Source organism: Stegostoma tigrinum, chromosome 2 (genome assembly GCF_030684315.1).
Source record: "Stegostoma tigrinum isolate sSteTig4 chromosome 2, sSteTig4.hap1, whole genome shotgun sequence".
In the NCBI taxonomy this organism is placed as follows: domain Eukaryota; kingdom Metazoa; phylum Chordata; class Chondrichthyes; order Orectolobiformes; family Stegostomatidae; genus Stegostoma; species Stegostoma tigrinum.
The window spans coordinates 107,890,365-107,917,931 of record NC_081355.1 but is presented as its reverse complement, the minus strand read 5'-3'; the positions used below and the strand labels follow the sequence as shown (position 1 = coordinate 107,917,931).

The window sequence follows — 27,567 nt, the reverse complement described above, 5'->3', positions numbered from 1 at the left end:
GTGATCCAATCAGTGCTGTTTACAGTTTTAGCAAGAACACCCCTACCTCCCACTTGAAATAAAAATCAACATCCCATTTGCCTTACCTATTACTTTCTGAATTTGGAAGCTATTTTTTGTGATTCATGCACGGGACCTCCCAATCCTTCCATGCTACACTTTTCTGCAGTCTTTCTCCATTTAAATTGTATCCTGTTCTTTTTTCCTTCCTGACAAAATGCATAACAACACATTTTCCCATGTTATATTCCATCTACCAAGTTATGGCCATTCACGTAACCTGTCTGTAGCTCTCTTCAAACTCCTTGTATCATCCTTTCCTACCTACTTTTGTGTCATCCGCAAATTTGACAACAGTACATTCACTTTCCCCATCCAAGTCATTAATGCATACTGTAAATAGTTGTGGCCTCAGCACTAATCCCTGTGGCACTCCACTAGTTACAGGTTACCACCCATGCCCCCTTTATTCCAACTCTCTGCTTTCTATTAGATAGCCAATCCTCTATCCATTCCAATACACTGCCCTCAACACCATGGGCTCTTGCATTGGTATGTAGTTGGATATGGACCAGATAGGACCCTCTCAAAATATTTTAAGAAAATAGCCTAGACCCTAACCTTTCCTTATTTTAAAGACAAATGTAGAGCATCTGTCCCCGATGCAATGCAACTGGTCAAACTACTTGACGTTAGGCAATCACAATTTATTTAAACACGGTGGCTAAAATATAACCAGAGAAAGAGGAATTTAGAGTAACTTAACTGTATTGGAAAACCCAACAGATTAATAGATTCAGTAACTATTACTAATTACTGGACTGGAGGGCTTAGCTTATCTTATGAAGAGAGGTTGACTGAGCTCGGTCTCTTTTCATTGGAGAAAAGGAGGAGGAGAGGGGACCTAATTGAGGTATACAAGATAATGAGAGGCATAGATAGAGTTGATAGCCAGAGACTATTTCCCAGGCCAGAAATGGCTAGCACGAGGGGTCATAGTTTTGAGCTGGTTGGAGGAAAGTATAGAGGGGATGTCAGAGGCGGGTTCTTTACGCAGAGAGTTGTGAGAGCATGGAATGCGTTGCCAGCAGCAGTTGTGGAAGCAAGGTCATTGGGGTCATTTAAGAGACTGCTGGACATGTATATGGTCACAGAAATTTGAGGGTGCATACATGAGGATCAATGGTCGGCACAACATTGTGGGCTGAAGGGCCTGTTCTGTGATGTACTGTTCTATGTTCTATGTTCTAATTATTGCAATATAGTAACATCCCATAAACACACTCTTTAGCAAAAAAAAGGAAAATTCAGACACAGATTCTCACATGCAGTTCCCCAATAAGGGAGGAAATAAAAACATAAGAGAAAATTCAGAGATAGTAGCAGCCAGGAGACATTCACTGAAGCTTCTGCTTCTTTTGAGACCACAATAGTTTCTGATGCCACTCAGAAATCCTGATCTGTAAGACATAGCCACATCCATTCAGACTGTTTTTAAAAAAAAGGCCTCCCAATCTATTTACATAAGTGATTTTTCAGTAGCTAGCTTGATGCCTCTGCCTTATTGACTTTTCTTCAGAAAAAATGGACAAAAAAACTCTTTAAGTGACTACATCATAATCTAAAGATTCCTGGAAGATCACTACCAGTGCATCCATTCTCTCTGCAGCTACTTCCTTTAAAATTCTAAGATGCAACCCATCATGAGCAGGGCAGTTATTAGCCTTTTGCCTCATTAGTTTTCCTATCATATTGTCTCTAGTGATACTTATTGTGTTTATTTCCTCCCTTACTTTCACTCCTTTAGTATTTAGTATTGGAGTGCCATTAGTATCCTCTACAATGAAGACTCTGATGCCAAGTATTTGCTCAATTTTTCTGTCATTTCCGACCTCCACATCATTATTATTTCCCCAACCTCATTCTCATTCTCATGTTCACAGTTCTCTGCCTTTTCCTCTTATTATTTGTGAAGAAGGTCTTACTGTCTATTTTAACTTGCTTGCTAGTTTGTCCTTATGGTTTATCTTCTCCCTCTGTATTTATTTTTTGGTCATCTTTAGTGGGCTTTTAAAACATTTCCAATCATCTGGCTTACCACTAAACTTTGCCACATCAAATGCCTTTTTCTTTCATTTTGATACTGTCCTTAATATCCTTGGTCAACCACGGTCGGGTTATCTCCTTCCTAGAATCCTTCTTTCTCGCTGGAATTTATCTTTGCTGTTATTCATGGACTTTCTTTTGAGATGTCTAATTTTGTTCATCACTGTCTTTTGTTTGTGCTAAACTTCTTTCGCAACCCACTCCAGCCAACTCTGCCCTCACTCCCATGTAAGTATCCTTATTTAAGTTTAGCACAGTTGTTTACAAGGCTGAACTGGACCATGGGAGGATACACAGCAGCTTGACAGAAACATTAAAGAAGAGCCTTAACAGGTTGGATATGGATAGGATGTTTCCACTTATGGGAGAGTCTAGAACCAGTGGTAACAAAATGTGGACCTGGATGAACAGAGCAGGCCAAGCAGCATCTTAGGAGCACAAAAACTGATGTTTCGGGCCTAGACCCTTCATCAGAAAAGGAGGATGGGGATAGGATTCTGAAATAAATAGGAAGAGACGGGGAGACAGACTGAAGATGGATAGAGGAGAAAATAGGTGAAGAGGAGAGTACAGGTGGGGAGATAGGGAGGGGATAGGTCAGTCCGGGGAGGACGGACAGGTGAAGGAGGTGGGATGAGGTTAGTAGGTAGGAAATGGAGGTGCAGCTTGAAGTGGGAGGAGGGGATAGGTGAGAGGAAGAACAGGTTAGTGGGGCCAGGGACAAGCTGGGCTGGTTTTGGGATGCAGTTGGGGGAGGGGAGATTTTGAAGCTTGTGAAATCCACATTGATACCATTGGGCTGCAGGGTTCCCAAGCGGAATATGAGTTGCTGTTCCTGCAACCTTCGGGTGACATCATTGTGGCACTGCAGGAGGCCCAGGATGGACATGTCATCTAAGGAATGGGAGGGGGAGTTAAAATGGTTTGCGACTGGGAGGTGCAGTTGTTTATTGCGAACCGAGTGTAAGTGTTCTACAAAGCGGTCCCCAAGCCCTCTACATTGGGGAAACAAGCGGGGGCTTGGAGAACCTATACTCTCCTCTCCACCTATCTTCTCCTCTATCCATCTTCAGTCCGCCTCCCCCCTCTCCCTATTTATTTCAGAACCCTCTCCCCATCCCCCTTTTCTGAAGAAGGGTCTAGGCCTAAAACGTTAGCTTTTGTGCTCCTAAGAAGCTGATTGGCCTGCTGTGTCATCCAGCTCCACACTTTGTTGTCTTGGATTCTCCAGCATCTGCAGTTCCCATTATCTCTGATCACTACTAGAACTAGGGGATACTGTTTAAAAGAGATGAGGGGAATTCTTTTCTCTGAGAGTTGAATGTCTTTGGAACTCTCTTCCTGAAGAGTCTTAATATTTTTAAGGCTGATGTAACATGAGATTTGAACACACAGATGGCCTAGAGATCATGTAGAAGGGATTATGTATTTCACTGGCAATCCGTCATTACAAATCTGCTGGGAAATTAAAGTTAAACATGGGTATTTATATGTACTGCACAGGTTTCAATTTATGTGCTTAAAGAAATCCTTTGCCTGATCTATCTCCCGATCAGGCCTCGTGCCCCCAAAGATCTACCAGAGAGGATCCATTTGTTGGCTCCAACTGTCCTGGTCGCTGTCCTCCCTCGCTGTTCCCACCTACTATTGGAGGTCTTGGCGCAACTGCTCCAGTTGCCCTGTTCAGTGCCCCTTCTCACAATCGCTACCCGCTGCTGGAGGTTCTGTTACATGAATTCCTGCTGGAGACTTGCCATCTCAGCAAGAACACGTAGCACACAGTGACTTTTTTCTAAAAACTGCATGATTAGCTGATTCTAATGCATCATTATGGCTAAAATATTCAGGTCTACTTCAGTGGAAGTATTCTCTTCTTGCATCACCGGTTAGGGCAAATGATAGGGTTGGGGTGATTTCTAGCATTTTCTCGAGAGGATCTTCTCAGGAAATTCTGAAGTGTTACTTTCTGAGGGAGTGAGGGTTCTGTGGCAGCTCATCGGGGGCTCTATGTATTCATGGCCACTACGATCGGAAGCATTTATTGCTTCAGTTTCAGCCTCCCAGCAATGACAATCTTGCATTATTTCCCAGGGCGAAGTAAGCCTCCCCATACTCCTTGGATGCACAACATGCAGGTCACTTCAGCAGTCGTCATTACAATCTGTCTCTGCTTCAGGTTCCACGATACAACTGCTTGCCTCCATATCATTCAGCAAACTGTTTCTTTCCAATTAATTTGTGGGATGTGGATGTCGCTGGCTGGCCTGCATTTCTTTCCCATCCCTAGTTGCCCTTGAGAAGGTGGTGCTGAGCTGCCTTCTTGAACTGCTGCATTCGACGAGCTGTAGGTTGACCCACAATGCCATTAGGGAGGGAATTCCAGGATTTTGAGCCAGTGACAATGAAGGAATGGTGATATATTTCCAAGTCAGGATAGTGAGTGATTTGGAGGAGAACTTGGAGGTGGTGGTGTTTCCATACACCTGATGCCCTTGTCCTTCTAGAGGGAAGTGGTTGTGGGCTTGGAACGTGCTATCTGAGGATCTTTGGTGAATTTCTGCAGTGCATCTTGTAGATAGTACACACTGCTGCTACTTCATGTCTCAAGCATTTCTCTCTATGAACTGTTTTCTGACGCTGCCCTCCAGCTATCTGTTTGCTTGTGGCAGAGATAATAGGAACTGCAGATGCTGGACAATCTGAGATAACAAGGTGTAGAGCAGGCGAAGCAGCATCAGAGGAGCAGGAAAGCTGACGTTTTGTGTTGGGACCCTTCTTCAGAAAATTTGGTATGCTGCTTTGGCTCTCCACTCATTGACCTGGCAATCCCCATCATAAGCTCAAGAAGCTGGTCCACAGGAAGGACTGGGTCTCATCTAAAGGAGAAATAATGTGGGGAATGCCTGTGGATGAATGTGAGCTGCTATTATAGTATAAATTAGCTGGAACAGATAATCAGACCAATTTTATTTATTTTGAGGAGGCAAGGAACACAAATGGTTGTGCTGAGTACAGTTGAATAATGTGCATTGTCCATTACTGTCCCAATGATAGGCGTAGTGTGGCTCTAGGCAATACGATCAACCTTTCAAAGACCTTCCTGTAGGGTCTTGTCACTGGATGGGCAATAAGTGCTGGCTACATCTCATGAATAATTAATTAAGAAGAGAATTTTAAGGTATTTCTAGATGGATGAACCAAGACGGGCTGAGTTGCTTTTCTCATCTGTAATTATGTAATTATGTTGCCCAATACTACTTCTCCAGCCTCATTTTCGAGCGGTCCAGTGTCCACTCTTGCCTCTCTCTTATCTTTCAGATAACTTAGAAAAACTCTTGCAATCTTCTTTTATATTACTAGCTCGTTTATTTGCATTGTTTCCCCTTATTGTTTTTCTTTTGTTATCCTCTGTTCATTTTTAAAGGCTTCCCAATCCTCTGGCATCCCATGAATCTTCACTACATTGTATGCAGTTTCTTTTGTTTTTATGTTGACCCTGACTTCCCTTGTCAGCCATGGTTGCATTGTGTTCCCTTTCATATGTTTCTTCTTCCTTTGGATGAATTTCTGCTGTGCCTCCCAAATTACCCCCAGAAACTCCTATCATTGCTGCTGCATCTTTCTTGTTAGGCTCCACTTCCAATCAGCTCTGGTCAGCTTTTTGTAATTATCTTTACTCAATTGTAATACTGTTACATCTGATTTCAGTCTGTCCCTCTCAAACTGCAGGGTGAATTCTATCATATTATGGTCACTGCTCTCTAAGGGTTCTTCCACATTAAGCTCCCTAATCAAGTCTGCCTCATTACACATCACCACATCCAGAATTGCCTATTCCCTAGAGGGGTCTACCACAAGCTCCTTCGAAAAAACATTTCGTAGACATTTAAAGGATTTCTTTTTTCAAGATGCAGTATGAACCGGATTCTGCCAGTCTACCTGCATTTTGAAGTCCCCCACGATCATTGCAATAGTGCTTTCCTTACGCGTCCTTTCTATCTCCTAATAGTTTTACTTCTCCACATCCTGACTGCAGCTTGGAGGCCGGTACACAATTCCCATCAGGGGCTTTTCTCTTTGCAGTTCCTCAACTCTAACCACACAGATTCTACACCTGCTCACTCCGTATCACTTCTTGCTATTGATTTGATTTAATTTTTTACTAACAAGGCAACCCCATCCCCAGTGCCCATCTGTCTGTCTTTTCGATAGGAAGTTTATCATTGGATGTTTAGTTCCCAGGCCTTACCATATGGACTGCAGCGGTTCAACAAAACAGCTCACTAACATCGTTTCAAAGGCATCAAGGAGCGGGGAATAAATGTCAGACCGACAAGTGAAGCTCACATCCAAGAATATATTTAAAAATCCAATACGAAATTCAAAAGCCAAATTCAGGCCCAGAAAGAGATATGGATATAGAACTCATTACTATAGGTATTATTAAAATGAATAGGATAAATACATTTAAGGGGTAGCATTTATGGGTAAAGATTGATGACTATGATAGATTGAAATGAATAAAGATGTCAGGAGGCTTGAGTGGAATATAAAGTGGAATATAAAGTGGACTGGATTGGCTGAATGGCCTGTTATGTTCTGCATGTCGTGTGTTAACCCTATGCCATACACACAGAGATGATGGGCGCATTGGCTGCCAAGGTCAAGGAATATTGGGATGTCCAACTCCTAATGGGGCAGGTGACACGTTACAGAGCTGGTCATCTCCACAGCATCTGCTGCATCTTCCTATTGTATGGAAAACCCAGAGGTATGATGCACTGCCTTCCTAATTTGTTGTTTTTGTTTTCAGAGCAACACTATCTCTAGACACCTTGCAATAGAAAAGTTGTCAAAAATGACTTTACAATTTGAATGCTGGCCCTTTAAGGAACACTTGTACAGTGCCCATCTTACACTCTCATGCCGGATCATCAAATGAATACAAATACAGGATGTGAGATAATGGGAACTGCAGATGCTGGAGAATCCAAGATAACAAAGTGTGAGGCTGGATGAACACAGCAGGCCAATCAGCATCTCAAGAGCACAAAAGCTGACGTTTCGGGCCTAGACCTTTCATCAGAAAAATTTGAAAAATGGGTATCACATCAAGTAGTTGATCTAAGTGACATGAGGATAGTGCGGATTCAATCCCCCCGGACCATGCAGGGAATTTGAATTTGAATTTGAGTTTGATTGATTTATTGATACTTGCATTTTGCAGTGAACAATGCAGTAAAATACAGTGAAATGCTTGAATAGCCGTCATAATCTGGTGCCATTTTGAACAGTTTAAGAATAAAAAGATTAAAAAGATATAACAGAAAGAGAGTCTACTTTCATTCTGCCACCACCATGAGTCCTGAGTTGGCTCACTAGCACCATGACATCTTGTGCCACTGTCCCTTCTTCACCACCTTGCTGCCTTCTGCACTGGACCCATCATTGTAGGAATCACCACTGTTTTAGGTGCCATCTCTTCGGCACTGGGCACACCTCGCTGCTGCCACCACTAATTCTCATGCTGAGTCCACACTCGCCCCACAACCAGGAATCCCTGGCCCCGCTAGTGCTGTCACTGCCGCCGATAACCAGGAGTCGTCACTCCGGCCTGCTGTGACCACAACCAGGAATCCCTGGCTCTGCTGACACCTCAGTGACGTCAGGAATCTCTACTTGGGCGTACCATGCTGTTGCCACCTTGCCAATGTCAGGAATCCTTGCTCTGGTCCTGCTGCAGCCAGGAGCCCTGGGTGCTGCTGTCAGGCCAGGCTGTCATGGCGCCAAGTGTTCCGCTCCAGCCACTCACCCTTGCTGGTGCTGCCATCTTGAAGAATCCACTGCTGTTGCTGCTGCCTCTGAACGCTGGAGGATCTTTGCTGCTGCTGCTTGTGATCCCAGACCTGTGTGTCTTTTTCCTAACGGTCCTCTATTTTGTCTCTTTTTGTTTAGGAGTAGACTGATTTCTCTACTATTCAATAAAGCCCCAGATGCCCCAATGCTCTTGCCATTCCTTTATCAGCTTACATTTCCAATAACTTGTAGGGCAAACATGTTCAAAGTTGACGATAGAGCAAGAAGTCTAAGTAGCAGCTCATAGCACAGCATGCCCCACTCCAGCAGAATTTAGACTGAGTTCACAAAACTAACAGAGTCTTCAAATCCAAAACTACATTTTTGTTGCCTAAGTACTCACAATCCGCTCAGAAAGCTTCAAAGGCTGTTAAAAGCTGCAAATAAAATTGTTCAAGAAAGAAAAAGTTCAGGATGCAAATCCATCCTCTTTAATAATGATAACTTAGATTATCTACAGACTTGTCTTGATAATTGATGATGGATCATAGAATATAAAGATCTCAGAAGGCCTCTGAAATTGGGAGTCATCATATGTTCTTCACAACAGTTCGAGCCCAAGATGAAAAGTCAGCAAAATATGTAATAGACTAAGATCAAGTTCTTGAAATTACAGATACCAGGAGATACAGTGAAAAAGCATGTAACTGAGAAAAATCAACCAAAACCAGGAACTGTTTGGCAGAAGTGCATCAAGGAGCTATCATGTTAAAGGATGGTTTGAAATTGAACAGGTAAGATTGCATCAAAGCAGTGGTTTGAAGAACCAAAGGACTGGAAAATTAAACTAAAACTGGGATTAGAAACAGTGAACTGGAACGGAGATACTTGAGTAGTGTATGAAAGCAGTTGGTTAGATTAGATTGAATGTGTATTGCTGCAGTAAAATACAATACTGCTCAACTCAAAATATTATTTCAGCATTGAATTGAAAACAATTGATCAGCCAAAATGCTCTTTTTTGGATCTTTAAGCGGATTTACACTGTAACTCCAACTAATGTAGGAGGGAAGTACCACAAATTATAACAGGGCCCAGAAATATAGAAACTGGTACGGTGGAACTTGACCTACTTGAATTTAGATTCAAGCCAGTTCGTGATATAGAAACTAAGACACCCATTAAAATTTATTGACTAGTCAGTCTGACAATTTCTTTCACGGAACAGCTGTACCTATTTCCCTCTTTATGTGCTGCAGTCAAGTAATAAATCAATTAAACATAAACCTCTGATTAACTATTTGCTATATTAAAGATGCTCCTCTTCTCTTTAAAAATATTGAATGCATTCAAATGATCCTTAAACGAAACTACTGTAAATTAAGCAAAATATACTTTCTCATATCTTAGTTTAGAATAAGCCTGGCGAGCCCAGATGGCAGTCAGCGGCAAAGCAGCTGGTTGGACTTCACCCAGTGCAGGGGACAGTGAGCCCTCACGGGGAAAGCCCAGTGTAGAGTGGCTGCAGGCCTGTAGCTTAAGAAAGGATTTTAAGGTTTAACTTTTAACTTCTTTATCTTTCTACTTTATACTAAGAACTGTAGTGTTGAACTTATTAACCTAGTTCTTAATTTCTACTTTTGTACCTAAGATTTTGTACCTAGGTACCTTTTATACCTAAAGTGGTGCCGGCAATGGTGACATTATACATGTTTCACTGTACCCTTGTACTTGAGTACCCGTGACAATGAAACTTAAATCTAAATTTAATACCACTGTCAGTGGCAACATTATTTTCATATTCCATATAAAACAATCAATGTTTCATATTCATACTTCTTCCTTCCTTTAAATGAGCAATATTATCATAAAACAAACAAATATAGTTCTGAGATAACAAAGTATGGGGCTGAATGAACCCAGCAGGCCAAGCAGCATCTTAGGAGCACAAAAGCTGACATCAGCTTTTGTGCTCCTAAGATGCTGCTTGGCTGCTGTGTTCATCCAGCCCCACACTTTGTTATCTTGGATTCTCCAGCATCTGCAGTTCCCATTTATCTCTGATCACAAATATAGTTCTGAGAACACTTTACACTTGATCTTGCTTCCATGTGTTTAGGTCAAACCTTGCTTTTTTTTCATTGAGAAGGACATAACCTGCGTCCCCTTATCAACTTAATTTTTCCATTTATCATAAGGACCTGCTTCATAAAGCAGAGAATGTAAGGGGAGGGGTAAGGGGTTAAAATCATATCCTGAGACCTCACACTTGCTTTCAGTGATTCCTCTCCAAAGTAACTCCAATTGCAATCTTCTGTCTGAAAAGGTCTCTAAGCTTGCAATATTCATCTTTGGGTAACCATTCTCTGCAACCAACGTCAATTTGTTTCCAAGCCAATTGCTGAGTCGGAAACCAAAACAGCTTTCTTTGTAGATTGTGTTTATTGACTACTCGGTTTATAGTCTCCTTCCACATACACGTATCATTTGTTCCTCCCTTTAAATGCTTGACTTGATAGATATGACCAATTAACCCTAATCACAAGCCTAACTAATTGCTTTATTAACAACCGATTTGATTCATATAAAGAACATGGCCTGGGCTCCCTGAAGAGGAGAACCTAATACAGGCAGCAATCCCAACCATTGCTTATGTAGAATTTATAGACCATTTGGCACAATTAATCTGTCCTGGTGTTTCTCCTCACTGATTCTCTTCCTGTAATATCCAGTTCAGCGTTTTAGTGAATATTTCTATTTCTTGTCTCCCATGTATTTGTCTAATTTACTTTGAAAACATCTGAAGTATTTGCCTTAACTGCCTCCTGAGGTAGTCAGTTTCACATTACAATCACTCAGTCTATGGGTAAAGGAATTTGTCCTTATTTCTCAATTGATTTATGAGTAACTATCCTATGTTTATCACCCCAGGTTTTGTAATTTTCACACAAGTGGGAAAATGTTCACAACTACTCTGTTCAATCAGTTATAATTGTAAAGACATCTACTTATTTCAGAGAAAGAGATAACAAAGCGTGGAGCTGGATGAACACAGCAGGCCAAGCAGCATCTCAGGAGCACAAAAGCTGACGTTTCAGGCCTAGACCCTTCATCAGAGAGGGGGATGTGGAGAGGGAATTGGAATAAATAGGGAGAGAGGGGGTGGCGGACCGAAGATGGAGGGAAAAGAAGATAGGTAGAGAGGAGAGTATAGGTGAGGAGGTAGGGAGGAGATAGGTCAGTCCAGGGAAGACGGACAGGTCAAGGAGGTGGGATGAGGTTAGTAGGTAGGAGCTGGAGGTGCGGCTTGAGGTGGGAGGAAGGGATGGGTGAGAGGAAGAACAGGTCAGGGAAGCGGAGACAGGCTGGGCTGGTTTTGGGATGCAGTGGGTGGAGGGGACGAGCTGGGCTGGTTTTGTGATGCAGTGGGGGGAGGAGAAGAACTGAGCTGGTTTTGGGATGCAATGGTAGAAGGGGAGATTTTGAAGCTGGTGAAGTCCACATTGATACCATTGGGCTGCAGGGTTCCCAAGCGGAATATGAGTTGCTGTTCCTGCAACCTTTGGGTGGCATCGTTGTGGCACTGCAGGAGGCCCATGATGGACATGTCGTCTGAGGAATGGGAGGGGGAGTTAAAATGGTTCGCGACTGGGAGGTGCAGTTGTTTGTTGCGAACCGAGCGGAGGTGTTCTGAAAAGCGGTCCCCAAGCCTCCGCTTGGTTTCCCCAATGTAGAGGAAGCTACACTGCGTACAATGAATACAATATACCACATTGACAGATGTGCAGGTGAACATCTGCATGACATGGAAGGTCATCTTGGGGCCTGGGATGGGGGTTTCAGTATTTCAGAGAAATCTTAGATGAGACTGAGATTGCAGCTATATATTACAGGGTGGACACATTGTGTTGACCATTAATCAGGTAATAAACAAAGACACGCTTGGGAGTGGCAGAATCCAGCAGCTTTGAATCAATGAAATTAGAGACAAGCATTATTCAATTATTGAGACATTAATGACTGAACAGTTTGAAAATAATATTGTTGCATCAGGTTGACTCCAACTCTTGAGAATGGAGGTTAAACTGATGATAATGGATTTGGATCATAGCATGTGATAGCTTTACGTTGTCTGCAATGATTTACTTACAAAAAGATGATAGTCAAACTGTATTGTTGAATAGAAATTCCAGCATTATCAGTGTTTAATTGGACTTAAGCACATGCTGAATGACATCAGCAATGGCAAGAAAGTTGGGAGAACAGTGTGACATGACCAACAGTGTCCCGACATTGAGATCAAATGTTCAATTTTCAACCAAGTGTTGAACAGTGAAATGAGATTTCACTCGTGAGCTGTGAGGGCACTATTTGCTTCAATTAAAATCCTTGCTATGCTATCATATACCTCATTGCCATGCAGCTTCCTATTTTCTCACAGGCTACATAGAAACTAGGTGGTGACAATTCTGGACTAGAAGGACAGAGCAGTAACCTCATTTCTAGCTCCTCCAGCCCACCATCTACCAGTAACATCTCAGGGTATGTTCCACGGGCAGTGACTGCACACACTCTTCTGTTCACCAGGACCTCAAGGAACCCTGTCGCAGAATGAGATGCTATTTTCGCTCAGCGTGACATTCCGGGGACAATTGACAGGAATAGTGGAGGGCAGATGCTAAATGTTAGCATTTGATTGGGTGTATGACAGGACTAAAGATGGTGCTAATGGTAGGAATGCTGGGAGTTTCTGGCTTTGGCCACTATTTCCATCTGTGATGGGAGGGAAAATACAATGAGAGGGGCACCATACGTCATGTTACATGGGTAATGAGGAGAGTTTGGGAAGATAGCATGAGAAAACCTGCTTACGGGGAGAAATCTGCAATGAAACTCACCAAAATTGTCACTTAGCTGATTTCTGGTAAGATTTAGCCCATGGTGTTTTTAAAACTAGACTACTATTTAGTAATGGCTATATTAGCTACCACTGCAGCTTCAGGGGATATTCTCACTGCACTTGCAGTTACAGTGCCAGTGATGTCATGGGTAGAGTTCTGCATTAAAAAATAAGGTTTTGGACTGTTGTTGGTCACTACCCATGCCCAGTCTCTCATTACTTCACTTATTGTCTTGCTTGCCACACTGCTCACCTCCCACATGCTGCCCCCTTGTACAACCTCTTAGCATCCTGCTAGCAACTCTTGGCGCCTCATTGAGTGCCTCATTCATTTCCCTGCTCCCTGAGCAAAGTGGCAAGCTAGGCAGTGAGCAACATGGTGAGCAGGACAGCAAGGAGAACAGCAATTGGGGTAATAAGGATGGCCCCGAATGAGTGGAGAATGAGGTATTGAGCAGTGTGACAAACAGGAGGCAGCAACAGTGGGCATGCAACAATGATGTGAGTGGCATCAATGTCCTGTTTCAGTGCATTTACAGGAGATACAGTGTTTAAAGCTACACAACAGGTTTGACTTTTAGTTAAGCGCAAATAGATTTATAAGATTAAATGGCTTAGTAAAAGCAGAAATATTAAGCACTGTACCTGGATTGACCTCTTGATAGTTTCCTACTCCATATGCGTCAACAATGTTCTGAAATCCCACAGTAAATGTGTTTGTCTTATTAAATGTTGGAGGAGTCTGGTTTGTCTCTATCCTGTTCAAAATAGGAGGCATGGTGGAACCATTCCGAATCTAGAACAACAGAAAAATGTTGCCACAGGTGTTGTCAATAAACCTTACTGATGGCTTGAATTCTAATGCAGACAAGTGAGGAATTCCTCTGTTACAGTTTGAATTTAGTGTGCATTTTGATTAGATTTTGTTCATATTTATATTTGAAAGAGCTTGTATGTTATCTGAAACATGAGATTTGATCCACAACAGTGTGATTGTGGAAGGACAACCATCAAACATATACAATATACATTAACACAGTGAAATGGTGGGAGTGTTGGGATGTAGTGTGGTGATTAGTCCTAAGACATGGGGAACCTGGAAGTAATTGGAGTTCATCTATCAGTGCTTTTTAACGTAACTACTGCATTTACTTCTCAGCTCCTGGTTTCTGATCAATTAATATATTGATGGACATGATGGCTTGCATGAATCAATATAAACCTCACCTCTTACATCATTTTAGCTTGCAGGTGTACCCACTGCTGTCTGTGTTTGCACATTTTCATGTCACCACTTGTTCATTCACCACTAATGCAACGATTATGTCAGTGGCATCTACATCCTCTTTCAATGCATTGTCAGGAGATAATATGTTTAAAACCACACAGCAGGTTTGATTATGGTAAAGCACAAGTAAATTTAATAGATTGAATGGCTGAATAAAGACAGAAACATCAAGCACTTTATCTGGATTGACTTCTCAATAGTTTTCTACTGCAAATGCATCACCAATTTTCTGAAATCCTACAGTAAATGTGACCCAGCTCTCACTCCCTATGGGAATTCCCTTCCTAAGGGCATTGTGGGTCTACCTTTAGCACATGGACTGCAGCAGTTCAAGAATGCAGCTCACCACCACCTTCTTAAGGGCAACTAGGGATGGGCAAATGTTGGCCAGCCAGCGATGCCCTTGTCCCATGATTGAATTTTAAAATAAGTCTCATTTTGAAGAAATGTCATGCCTGACCGCTTTTCAGATGTTCTAATACTGTCATTCATAACTTTCTGACTGTTCTTAGAGGAGAAAATATCACAGCACCAGAAAGAGGCAGAGAACTGGAGGTGACCTCCACTCATCTTGATACTAACAGCAGGAAAGGAAAGGTGCACTGGAGATAAGTGGATTCTTCATATGGAGAGGGGATGATGGGGCCCTGTAAGCTACCCAATAACAGAATTAAATATCAGAAGCTAAAACAATATGCACTTGACAGTTCTCACTCTTGTCTTTAATCTCCCATTGGGCCAGCACGCATGCTGCAGGACAAAGAAAAACCCAAAGAATTGTGGTTGCTGGAAATCTGAAACAGAAACAGAAATTGTTGGATAATTTCAGCAGCACCTGTGGAAAGAAATCAGAGTTAACATTTCACGTCTAGTGACTCTTCTTGAGAATAGAAACATCTTGCAGGAATTGATATGAAAGGATGATATGGACTCCTCAGAGAATGTCACAAATTGTAAGGGTATAGTATCACAAAAGTTTATCCAGATCATCTCAGATACTCACAATGTGATGTGATTTACTAAGATATATATTTGGATGTTCACCTGGTGACTCAAACATCACTAGTGAGCATGAGCAGATGGTGGAGACATGGACAGCAAGAGTCCACATAGGAGGCTGCAGGATGCTTCTTGCTGTGACCAGACTGGATGCAGATGCTAAACCTTGGGGTCATGTTGACAAAGACATGACTTTTGGTGCAATAGCAAAGGATGTATGATGAACTAGCAAACCTTTCAACTGTACTGTGCATGCCTGTGAAAGACTGGAGAAGATGCCATAACCATGAATAATATTATGCTGGAGACATTTGTGATGATGCCCTCATCCACGGGCAGAGTAGCCAACTCCATGGAACATCAGAGATAACAAGGTGTAGAGCTGGATGAACACAGCAGGCCAAGCAGCATCAGAGGAGCAGGAAGGCTGATGTTTTGGGGTCTAGGCCTGAAACATTAGCTTTCCTGCTCCTCTGATGCTGCTTGGCCTGCTGTGTTCATCCAGCTCTACACCTTGTTATGTCAGATTCTCCAGCATCTGCAGTTTCTACTATCCATGGAACATCAGTTGCTTTCAGACTCTGAAAGTCACCTTAAGTAGGATTGATGAAGCCTAAACGTGTCCACTTAGCACTCCATTGATGTGTGGCAAAGTGGTTTGGTAATTCATCATGAGAAAAGAAGTTCAGATGGGCCATAAAAAGGATTACAGTGAAAAGGCACTTAAAAGTGGAGACTCCACAAAGTTATTTCTATTTGTTATCTGTTGCTCTCCTGGTCTTCAACAATCAGTGTCCCAAATGCTGCTCTCCATTACTGCAAAGGACCAGCTTTGTTAGAATTCTTATAGGCCCCAAGGAAGTATAACAACAGACAACTCAGCAGTCTGTTCCCGCCTCCACTTCTGCTGAAGTAGCACCACACAGAAGTAGCAGGGAAAGGAAAAAGTGCTGTTGCACAACTTGACGATGAATAATGTTATTGACATATATTTTACAGTGAGAAATACAGTGAAAAGCTTTTAACTGTCCACGATCTGATATCATTTTGAATAGTTTAAGAATATATAGAAAAAAGAGCTTAAAGAGAGTCTATTTACGTTGCTCCGCCTTCTCCGTAAATCCGGAGGCTGCTTATTAACATTGCCTGTGCTGCCATCCCTCCTCCACTGTCTCACTGCTGCTGATGCTGGCCAAGCTCCACACATCTCAGCCATGTGAGTCTGTTGTAAATTGTTAAATTAATAACTTTTCATTTAACTTAGGAGTCACATAAATCTTCCTTGTTTAACACTTTGGTCATTTTTGCCCATATACTGGGAAGCACATTCTCATTTATGATAAATGGTAAGACAGGACTCAAAGACAAGCTTCAGATAGCTGCAAAAGGGAAGCTTTACTGACTGAAATGCTACATTTAAGTTGGGAGGAGGGTGGGACCGAAGTTGCTGATAGATGGGCTCATAAGTACGAACTAACTGAATCTCACTGTTATGACTGCGTCCTTGGATCTGTGCTTCGTCATTATGTCCATTTGGCAGAAGGTTTTCATGATTCCTTCCCTGGGTATCTCCTACATCTTGGGACACACGAGGCAAACAAAGCACTTGCTTTTGTATGTTTCCATGGCTAGTTTATTTGTGAGCGGATTGTTGCGGTTTGGCTGAGGCCTTTATATGTCAGGCTGCAAGTAAGAAACAGGGAGATGATGGCCTAGTGGTATTATCACTGGGCTGTTAATCCAGAGTCCCAGATAATGTTCTATTTTGAATCCTGCCTCTTGGGTGCTGGAATTTGAATTAAAGTTTTAAAAATTGGAACTAAGAGTCTAATGATGACTACGAAACCATTATCAATTCTTGGTAAAACCCACATGGTTCACTAATGTCTTTAAGGGACGAAACTGCCATCCTTACTTTGTCAGGCCTAATGTGACTCCAGACCCACAGCAATGTGGCTGACTCTTATCTAGGGATTAGGGATGGGCAATAAATGCTGGAATAGCTCATGATGCCTTCATCCCACGATTGACTGAAAGAAATCTGTCATCACAAAAATGACAAGACCCGAAACTGCCTGAGGCCCTTGTGTTAAGGCACGCTGAGAAATTTGATCCCATGGTTGCACGTCATTTGTTGCAGATATTGTCAACTATGCTCATCCCTTTTCTTCTGTGGGGTAGTGACTCAGTGGGCTCCTGCTTCTGCTTGTCCCCTTGCTGTCAGTTCACTTTATGCCATTGCTGCTGACAGCCATCTTGATGCTCATCAGGGATCCTTGTTAACATAACAGAAACGTCAGGCATCCGAATCTCATCCATCACAGACAGCAAATGAAAGAGAAATACATACACCTTTCAAGTAGTGAAAATCAGCGCCAAAATAGCAAATGTAGGCTCACAGGTTAAATACTGTGAGGAAAAGCTTTTCACGTAATAAAGGAAGCAAGCCGACATAAAGTTTCACTAGTCAAGCATATTTCTACCTGCTATACCTTCAGCTTCCTCAATTGTTATTGTGTTCTCTCCTTACTGTCGCTCCAGAGTCCAAGGAGCTTTTCATCCAGTTATAATTGAAAAAGACAATTAAAAAAAGCTTCTAATCATCTATTAACATGGTTAAACTTGCAATCTGCGTCTCACAGAATATTTCTCAGATGTAGCCTAATGTGCTGCTTTTAATTGCAGAAGTTGGTGATTGGCACTTGCTTTTCTCTCAGCACTTTTCACCCCGTCCTGCTCCCAATCCATTTCTTAGTGATTATAATTCACTCCATTCAGTGGGCTGTACATTGGTATTGTCCAATCAAGATTTTACTTCCAGTACTTTGAGAATGCCTGCAATCTAACGTACAGTTCCATTGTCAGAGTAGTACTGGACTTATAACAGCTGGGAATACAATTAATTGTTCAAAAAGTGAATGAGGCTGCAATATGGCTGTTTGCTCCAGAAAGTGGGAGCAGGGCAGAATGATTTCAGTCATTTGCTTGCCCAGTCTGCCAGCATTAAAAAGATGAATTGATTTTGGTGGAATGGGAAAGCAAAGGAAACCAAATTTCAGCTAATCAAAGAGGGTTAGCATAATAGGATGTCTGTCAACTGATGAGATGAAGAACACAGTAGCCAAAAGAGAAAAATATAGGCTGAGCACCCGAAGGAAAATGTTAAACAATACGAACTATCCATCGATTACAATTTATTTATGCACATAGCAACACCACCATGTCCTCTTCAAAGATCAATATTTCCAAAATAAAAGGCCGATTTTGCTTTTCTCTTTAAACTGTATTGGCTATCCATTTTTCATGAGATGCTGCTCACATATGTGACTAGAATAAACACAGGATTAGCTGACTGAATAATATTGACTCCAAATTTCAGGCTGAAAATTTTATTACATTTAATACATCTCCATAGAGAACTTTCTCTTTCTAGTAGAAGCAAATTCCTTTTTATGACTTTGATTCCAGTAAATTCATTTTCCAGTTTGTAGATGAGATTGAGCAGAACTGGAAACGTGTACTAAATAATGACTCTCTAATTAACCCACTAATCAATAAATACCACTTGCTTGATACGCAAGGGAATCAAAGGTTATTCGGGATGGATAGCAATGCAATTTGAAGCAAATAGATCAACTATGATCCTACTGAATAACGGGGTAGATGTGTGGGGCTGAATGGCCCATTCTGTTCCTCGTTTGAATGATAATTATCCCTGCCTCATGTTATAGGGATTGACAGTAAAGCAGCATTCTGCTTATCATCCACAGCAAGATAAATATTTATCGACATTCAGAACACATATATAATAGGATGACTTCAGTCCATGATCCTTCCCACCCGTTTGTGTGTCTAGAGGCTGCCACAAACTGAAGTGAAAATGAGTCAAAAGCAGTGCAGAGGTCATAGGACTATGGCAAGCCAGTCAGTGCATTATGTAGAAATACATTTCTGCAAACATCCCCTTTTCATAAAAAAGTACAAATACATGTTTGTAAAAATGCAGATAACATGGTGTGAAGCTGGATGAACACAGCAGGCCAGGCAGCATCAGAGGAGCAGGAAAGCTTGACGTTTCGGGTTGGGGCCCTTGAAGGATCCCGACCCGAAACGTCAGCCTTCCTGCTCCACTGATGCTGCTTGGCCTGCTGTGTTCATCCAGCTTCACACCGTGTTATCTCAGATTCTCCAGCATCGGCAGTTCCTACTATCCATATAAAAATGCATATCACTTTCTGCTGTAGGTTACTGAAATTATTCATGATACATGGCCAAAGAACAAGTGAACAAACTCTGACGTTTCTAGTCTGTGTCACCTTTATCTTTCAAACAATCAGGTCTTTTAAAGACATGCGTACTTGTCTATTTGTCTGGTAACTGCTGGGTCGTGAAATAATAACGTTCCATCTTGGAAAGTATCATTATTGTGGTGAGGGCTTAATAAGGCGCAGAAGCTTGTCTTTCTGATTCAAGGTCTCTGCTAGGTTGGTGATTTTCAGGGCTTGTCAAGGTGTTATTGCTGTATTTTTTAATCTGTGTGAAATTTACCACTTGTGCCCTGGTACTGTTGCACATTCTTAGCAATGAGTTTGTGTAGATATTCACATTATGATGACAAATTAGGCAAGAATTTTTCTTGATAGTTCATGGATTATGAAAAGTATTATACTGCATTCATATCTATTGGTTTCAACGTCTCTGCTACAGCTGTCAACTTGTCAGATCCAGGTGAAGCTCTTTTGCTACCAGTACATGACCTATATACTTCAGTCAGTCTCAACTAAATTGTTTTCTTGTTCAACCTCAAGCTCATCTAACAAGCCCCCTAGCAGTCGCTCTAGATCCTGATGGATGGTCAGTGATGGTTTATTTCTCATGTATCTACATCCATTGATTAGCAGACCAACCCTCGGTGCTTACTGTCTGGGAAGATCACTGACTATCTTGTCCTGTCTGCATTGATATTGTTTTGGAGAAGTGAAAATGCTAAGCAGCATGTGGCATCACCTGAATATCCCAAATAGCATCCAGAATGTAGTTAAAAACCTGCTGATCACTTTCCAGAAACCGTTCTTCTCATTGAGTATAGTAAAGACATTTGCCTTAATAAATTATGGCAAAATTTCTCCAATGGTTGACATGTGGTAGGGAAATCTCTTCAAAGCTTCATTGAGGTCCTTTGTATCTACACATACTCTCACTTTTCCGGGTTTGTTAACCGCTACCATGCTACTAATCCATCTTATAGGAGTTCTTGATTAATCCCTTCTGTATCTAGCTTTTCCAAGAGCACAAATCAAGGCGCAGGATCACCCTATCAATAAACATCCTTATCCTCCATCAACAACACTCAGTAGCAGCAGTGTATACCATCAACAGGACGCACTGTGGAAATTCATCAAGGCTCCTTAGACAGAACCATCTGGCAGCAGATACATGGGAACACCACAACCGGTAAGATCATTCACCATCCTGATTTGGATATCATGGTTCCTTCAATATCATCTATCAAAATCCTGAAACTCCCTCTCTCACAGCATTGTGGGTCAACCTACATCAAATGGGCAGCCCACTCTTCTCAACATCAATTAGAGATGGGCAATAAACACTGGCCCATATCCCAAGAATGAATATAGCAAAAACTTACAAAATTGCAGCTTAATTACAGTCCCTGTGATAATGGGAACTGCAGATGCTGGAGAATCCAAGATAACAAAGTGTGGAGCTGGATGAACACAGCAGGCCAAGCAGCATCTCAGGAGCACAGGAGAGAGGGGGAGGCAGGCCGAAGATGGAGAGAAAACAAGATAGGTGGAGAGGAGAGTATAGGTGGGGAGGTAGGGAGGGATAGGATGCCTAACATGAAGAAGTTACCCTCCTCCCTCCGGACCAACCTCAGGGAATCTCTCTCCCACTGCAACTCTCTTGTATCTGGCCGTCTTCCCTGGACTGACCTATCCCCTCCCTACCTCCCCACCTATACTCTCCTCTCCACCTATCTTCTTTTCTCTCCATCTTCGGTCCGCCTCCCCCTCTCTCCCTATTTATTCCAGAACCCTCACCCCATCCCCCTCTCTGATGAAGGGTCGAGGCCTGAAACGTCAGCTTTGTGCTCCTGAGATGCTGCTTGGCCTGCTGTGTTCATCCAGCTTCACACTTTGTTATCTTTAATTGCAGTCCCTGTCCATTTAAATCTTTTCTCTAGCCCTTCTTCAGCTTAATTAAATCCTGTGGTTGAACTAATTAGGGAAGAAATTGTGGGTCCCCTAGCAGAGATACTTGTATCATCTATAGCCATGGGCGAGGTGCCAGAAGATTGGCTGTGCCTTTATTTAAGAAAGACTGTAAAGAGAAACCTGGAAACAATAGTCTGACATCAGTGGTGGGTAAGTTGTTGGAGGGGATTCTGAGAGACAGGATTTAAATGCATTTGTAGAGGCAAAAACTGATTAGTGATAGTCAGCATGACTTTGTGCACAGGAAATCGTGTCTCACAAACTTGATTGAGATTTTTTGAGGATGTGATCAAGAAAATAGATGAAGGGAGCATGGTAGATGTTGTCCACATGAATTTCAGCAAAGCCTTTGCCAAGGTTCCACATGATAGACTGGTTAGTAAAGTTAGATCACATGGGATTCAGGAAGAGCTTGCCAATTGGATACAAAATTGGCTAAATGGTAGGAGACAGAGGGTGGTGGTGCAGGGTTGTTTTTTGAACTGGATGCCTCTGGCCAGCGGTGTTCTGCGGGGATCTGCGTTGTTATTTGTCATTTCTATAAATGATTGGGATGAGAATATAGGAAGCATGGTTAGTAAGTTTGCGGAAGACACCAAAATTGTGGCATAGCCAACAGTGAAGAAGATTATGTAAGATAACAAACTGATCTTGTTCAATTTGGCCAATGGGCCAAGATGTGGCAGGTGGAGTTTAATTCCGATAAATGACAGGCATTGCATTTTGGTAAGAAGAACAAGAGCAGGACTTACACAATAAATGGTAGGGCCCTGGGGAGTGTTGTAGAACAGAGACACCCAAGGGTACGGGTGCATAGATCATTGGAAGTTAAATCACAGGTAGACAGGGTGGTAAAGAAAGCATTTGGAATGCTTGCCTTCATTGCTTAGATCATTGACTTTAGGCATTGGGACATTATGTTGTGGTTGTACAGGACATTGAGGAGGCCACTTTTGATATTGTGTACAATCCTGGTCGCCCTATTATAGGAAGGATTTTATTAAACTGGAGAGGGTGCAGAAAAGATTTATAAGTATGTTACTGGGACTCGAGAGTTTGAGTTAATAAAGCAAGGCTGGATAGGCTGCAACTTTTTTCACTGGAGTGCAGGAAGCTGAGGAGTGACCGTATAGGATTTTACAAATCATGAGGGGCTTGGATAAGGTGAAGAGCAAAGGTCTATTTCCTAGGTTTGGGGAATTCAAAACTAGAGGGCTTAATTTAAGGTGAGAGGAGAGAGATTTAAAAGGGCCCTGAGGAACAACATTTTCACACAGAAGGTGGCTAGTATATGAAATGAATTGCCAGAGGAAGTGGTGCATGCAGGTACAGTTACAATATTTAAAATTAGGTACATGAATAGGAAAGGTTTAGAAGGATATGGGCCAAATGCAGGCAAATAGAACTAGCTTAGCTTAGGAAACCTGGTTGCCATGGATGAGTTGGGCCAAAGGATCTTTATTCATGACTCTGTGACTGTACATTTGCAGTCTTGTTCCAAATTTGTTTCTAGCGCTTGCACTGTTTTCTGCAACAGTGCCTCATTGAACCTAATGTCAATGACTGCAATGCTAGTGGTGAAATATCAGAGGACCCTTTTTACGCTCTTTTCCCTCTCTCATCTTTCAACCACATTCATAATCTCTTTTTCCCCTTACGATATACAACTTTACTTGAGCCTTTTATTGCTCCTTACTCAGCTCTTGTTCACTAAGGCACAGTGTTTTTCTAAGTGTGCAGGCCTTTTCTCTTTTCCTCCTCAATACTCTTGCCCCTGTGTCTCTTTCTTACCATTTTCTCATCAAATGCTTGTCTTTGGTAATGCTGAGCTTGTTTTGTTGCTGCTGCTATGGACGCTGCTGTCTCTCTCTCTCTCTCTCTGTTAATAATCACATTTCAGTTGCTGACTGCTTGTGTCTTTTCTTAAATTCTTTGAAAGTGGTAAACTCACATGCTTCTTTATTAACATTTTATTCTGGATTTGTTCTGTTCATGGTGGGGTCAGATCTAAATGGCCACAATCATGTGACATTTTCCCAGAATACTACAACAGAAGCATGGCTAAGGGGGAGACAGGACTGGCAGCTTAACGTGCCTCTATCTCCTTCCCAAAATCCACAAACCTGACTGCCCTGGTTGACCCATTGTCTCCACCTGCTCCTGCCCCAACGAACTCATGTCCACCTATCTGGACTCCATTTTCTCCCCCTTGGTCCAGGAACTTCCTACCTACGTCTGTGACACCACCCATGCCCTCCACCTCCTCCAGAACTTCCAATTCCCTGGTCCCTAACAGTTCATTTTTACTATGGACATCCAGTCCCTATACACCAGCATTCACCATGCAGATGGCTGAAAGGCCCTCTGCTTCTTCCTGTCCTGCAGGCCTGACCAGTTCCCCCCCAACTGACACCCTCATCCACTTATCGGTGCCGCCTCATGCCCCCATCAGGAGCTCGAACAGTTCAACCACCTCACCAACACCTTCCACCCCAACCTTAAGTTCACCTGGACCATCTCCAACATCTCTCTCACCTTTCTGGACCTCTCTGTCTCCATCTCAGGCAACCACCTAGAAACCGATGTCCATTTCAAGCCCACTGACTCCCACAGCTACCTCGAATACAGCTCCTCCAACCCACCTTCATGCAAAAATGCCAACCCCATTCCCAATTCCTTTGCCTCTGCTGTATCTGCTCCCAGGATGAGACATTCCACTCCCATACATCTCAGATGTTCTCCTTTTTCAAGGACCACAACTTCCCTCCTGCAGTGGTTGAGAACGCCCTCAACCGTGTCTCCCACATTTCCCGCAACTCATCCCTCACACCCCGTTCCCGCAATAACAACCAAAAAAGAATCCCCCTCGTCCTCACATACCACCCCACCAACCTCCGGATCCAATGCATCATCCTCTGAGAATTTCACCATCTGCAATCTGACCCCACCACCATGTTCATTTTTCCCTCCCCATCCTTATCTGCTTTCCAGAGGGACCACTCTTTCTATGACCTCCTCGTCTGCTGTACACTCCTCTCCAGCCCCACCACACCCGTCACTTTCCCCTGCAACCGCAGGAAGTGCTACACCTGCCCCCACACCTCCTCCCTCACCCCTATCCCAGGCCCGAAGAAGACTTTCCACATCAAGCAGATGTTCACCTGCACATCTGCTAATGTGGTATACTGTATCCGTTGTGGCTTCCTCTACATTGGGGGCTTGGGAACCGCTTTGCAGAACACCTATGCTCGGTTCGCACTAAACAACTGCACCTCCCAGTTGCGAACCATTCCAACTCCCCCTCCCATGTCCATCCTGAGCCTCCAGCAGTGCCACAACAATGCTACCTGAAGGTTGCAGGAACAGCAACTCATATTCCGCTTGGGAACCCTGCAGCCCAATGGTATCAATGTGGATTTCACAAGCTTCAAAATCTCTCCTCCTGCCACTGCATCCCAAAACCAGCCCAGCTCGTCTCCACCTCCCTAACCTGTTCTTCCTCTCACCTATCCCCTCCTGTTACCTAAGCCACACCCCCATTTCTTACCTACTAACCTCATCCCGCCCCTTGACCTGTCTGTCCTCTCTGGATTGACCTATCTCCTCCCTACCTCCCCACCTATATTCACCTTTACTGGCTGCATACCTGCCTCCTTGACTTGTCTGTCTCCTCTCCATCTATCTTCTCCTCTATCCATCTTCTATCCACCTCTCCCCTCTCCCTATTTATTTCAGAACCCCTTCTCCTCCCCCTTTTCTGAAAGAGTGTCCAGGCCCAAAACGTCAGCCTTGCTGCTCCTCTGAGATAATGGGAACTGCAGATGGTGGAGAATCCAAGATAACAAAGTGTGGGGCTGGATGAACTCAGCAGGCCAAGCAGCATCTTAGGAGCACAAAAGCTGATGTTTCGGACCTAGACCCTTCATCAGAGAAAAAGCTCCTGCTCCTCTGATGCTGCTTGGCCTGCTGTGTTCATCCAGCTCCACAACTTATCATATGCTGAAAACTCAGAGCTGATTGATGAATCTGGAATAATTATAGCGGGAATAAAAATTAATTATGGTTTCACAAAAATACTTGTAGCTTATATAAATAGCATGGTGGCTCAGTGGGTTAGAATTGCTGCCTCTCAGTGCCAGGTACCAGGGTTCAATTCCACTTTTAGGCAACTGTCTACACAGTTTGCACAGTCTCCCTGTGTCTGTGTGGGTTTCGTCTGGGTGTTCCAGTTTCCTCCCACAATCCCACAATCCAAAGATGTGCAGGTTAGGTGGATTGGCCATGCTATATTGTCCATATTGTCCAAGGATATGCAGTCTATGTGGGTTAGCCGTGGGATTTGCAGGGTTACAGAGATAAGAGGGGTTGGTGGGGCTGGGTGCGATGCTCTTCAGATTGATGGTATGGACTTGATGGGCCAAGTGGCCTGTTTCCACACTGTGGAGATTCTATGATTCAATCTGTTTTGGGGTAGCATGCTGGATCAGTGGTTTGCACTGCTGCCTCACAGTGTCAGGGACCCAGGTTTGGTTCCAACTTGGGTGACTGTCTGTGTGGAATTTGCACATTCTCCCTGTGCCTGCGTGGGTTACCTCTGGGTGCTCTGGCTTCCTCCCACATTCCAAAGGTGTGCAGGTTAGGTGGATTGGCCATGCTGAATTACCCATAGTGTCCAGGGATATGTGGATTAGATGGACTAGCCATGAGAAATGCAGGGTTACAGGAATAGATTAGGGGGATGGGTCTGGGTGAAGAGCTTTACGGAGGGTTGCTGTGGACTTGTTGGGTCAAATGGCCTGTTTCCACACTGTAGAGATTCTATAGTCTGGTCTATGTATAAACATATTCAAGAGATTTAACAGTCATATACCTATATAATTGTTTATGATATTGGCAGATTTGAGATACTTACTGATTCTTCTGTTAATGTACAGTGGACCTTTTTCAGGTCTGTAACAGGACACCAGATTTCTGCTATCAAACATTTCTGGGTGATATCTATGTTACACAGATTCAGCGTATAATATATTGCCTTCATCTTCTTGACTTTAACATTCCACTTGTGAACATCCTTAGCAGCAGACAGCAGCAAATTCCGACGGTACTTTTCCGTCTGGTCGAGTATCTGTTAGAAAAATAAAATAAATAACCTTATTATAATTAAAGATCCATTTTGATACACGAAGTTTTGCCAGTATAAATAAAAAAAAGCTCAAAGGTACACCTAAAATCAACTCTATATTGCACCACAGAAGGACTGTTCAAAGATACAATACTTTCTTAATGCTTAAATAAATCACAAATTAAGAAGCCAGAACAATTATTGGGCATTGCATTGGGAAATATAAAGCAACTAGTCAAATCCCAAAGACAGCAAAAACCTATGGCTCAACTATATAGAAAGTGATAATTACCTCATTTAACTAAAATGAAATTATAGGTACAGAAAAGAAAACAAATATAAGCTGGAAGTGCTGTTTAATATTTGGAAGTCTAAAAAATTGACTTTGCAGTATTTTTGCTTGTTTCACTTCTGACATTGCTGAAAAACTGTGCTGATTAGTAAGGCATATTGCCAAGGTGAGAGGTAATGGGAACTGTAGATGCTGGAGAATCCAAGATAACAAAGTGTGGAGCTGGATGAACACAGCAGGCCAAGCAGCATCTCAGGAGCACAAGATGCTGCTTGGCCTGCTGTGTTCACCCAGCTCCACACTTTGCCAAGGTGATCCTTCTTGTGTGTTTGTTTGGCAACTGTATTGGTGGCCAGAATTTTCCACCTAATAATCCATCAATCAGCTGTCAATCAAAGAAGAAAACAAAAAAGAACATGCGCATTTTATTAATTTTGCTAAAACTTTAGAGTCATAGAGTCATAGACTTACACAGCTCAGAAACAAGCCCTTCTGCCCAGCTTGTCCATGCCAACCAGGTTTCCTAAACTAAATTATTTCCATTTGCCTGCATTTGGCACACATCCGTCTTAACCTTTCCTTTCCATGCACTTGTCCGAAGGTCTTTTGAATGCTGTAATTGGTCTCTCCTCTATTACTTCCTCTGGCAGCTCATTTCGTACACGCAACACCCTCTGTGTGAAAAAGTTGCCCTCAGGTCCCTTTTAAATCTCTCCGTCTCACCTTAAACCTATGCCTGCTAGATTTGGAATGCCCTACCCTGGGGAAAAGACCTTGGCTTTTTACCTTGTCTATGCCCCTCATGATTTTACAAACCTCTATCAGGTC

The 27,567-nt window shown here is 42.7% G+C and overlaps 1 protein-coding gene and 1 long non-coding RNA gene across 5 annotated transcripts in view; one reads left to right on the top strand and one right to left on the bottom strand.

The window, feature by feature from the left end:
- Positions 1 to 7,378, top strand: part of LOC125465523 (uncharacterized) — an 80,812-nt gene extending 73,434 nt beyond the window's left edge. The window contains exon 6 of the long non-coding RNA XR_009442784.1: positions 6,920 to 7,378. This is a non-coding gene — a long non-coding RNA (uncharacterized LOC125465523). The remainder of the gene's footprint in view (positions 1 to 6,919) is intronic.
- The window catches only part of LOC125465496 (V-type proton ATPase 116 kDa subunit a 1-like), a 129,414-nt gene that overhangs the window by 67,342 nt on the left and 34,505 nt on the right, over positions 1 to 27,567 (bottom strand). For all 4 annotated transcript variants that reach the window (XM_048559100.2, XM_048559134.2, XM_048559118.2 and 1 more), the window contains 2 exons: positions 26,238 to 26,450; positions 13,448 to 13,598 (listed from right to left, as the gene is read on the bottom strand). In XM_048559100.2, the coding sequence (XP_048415057.1) occupies positions 13,448 to 13,598; positions 26,238 to 26,450 (364 nt within the window). The remainder of the gene's footprint in view (positions 1 to 13,447; positions 13,599 to 26,237; positions 26,451 to 27,567) is intronic.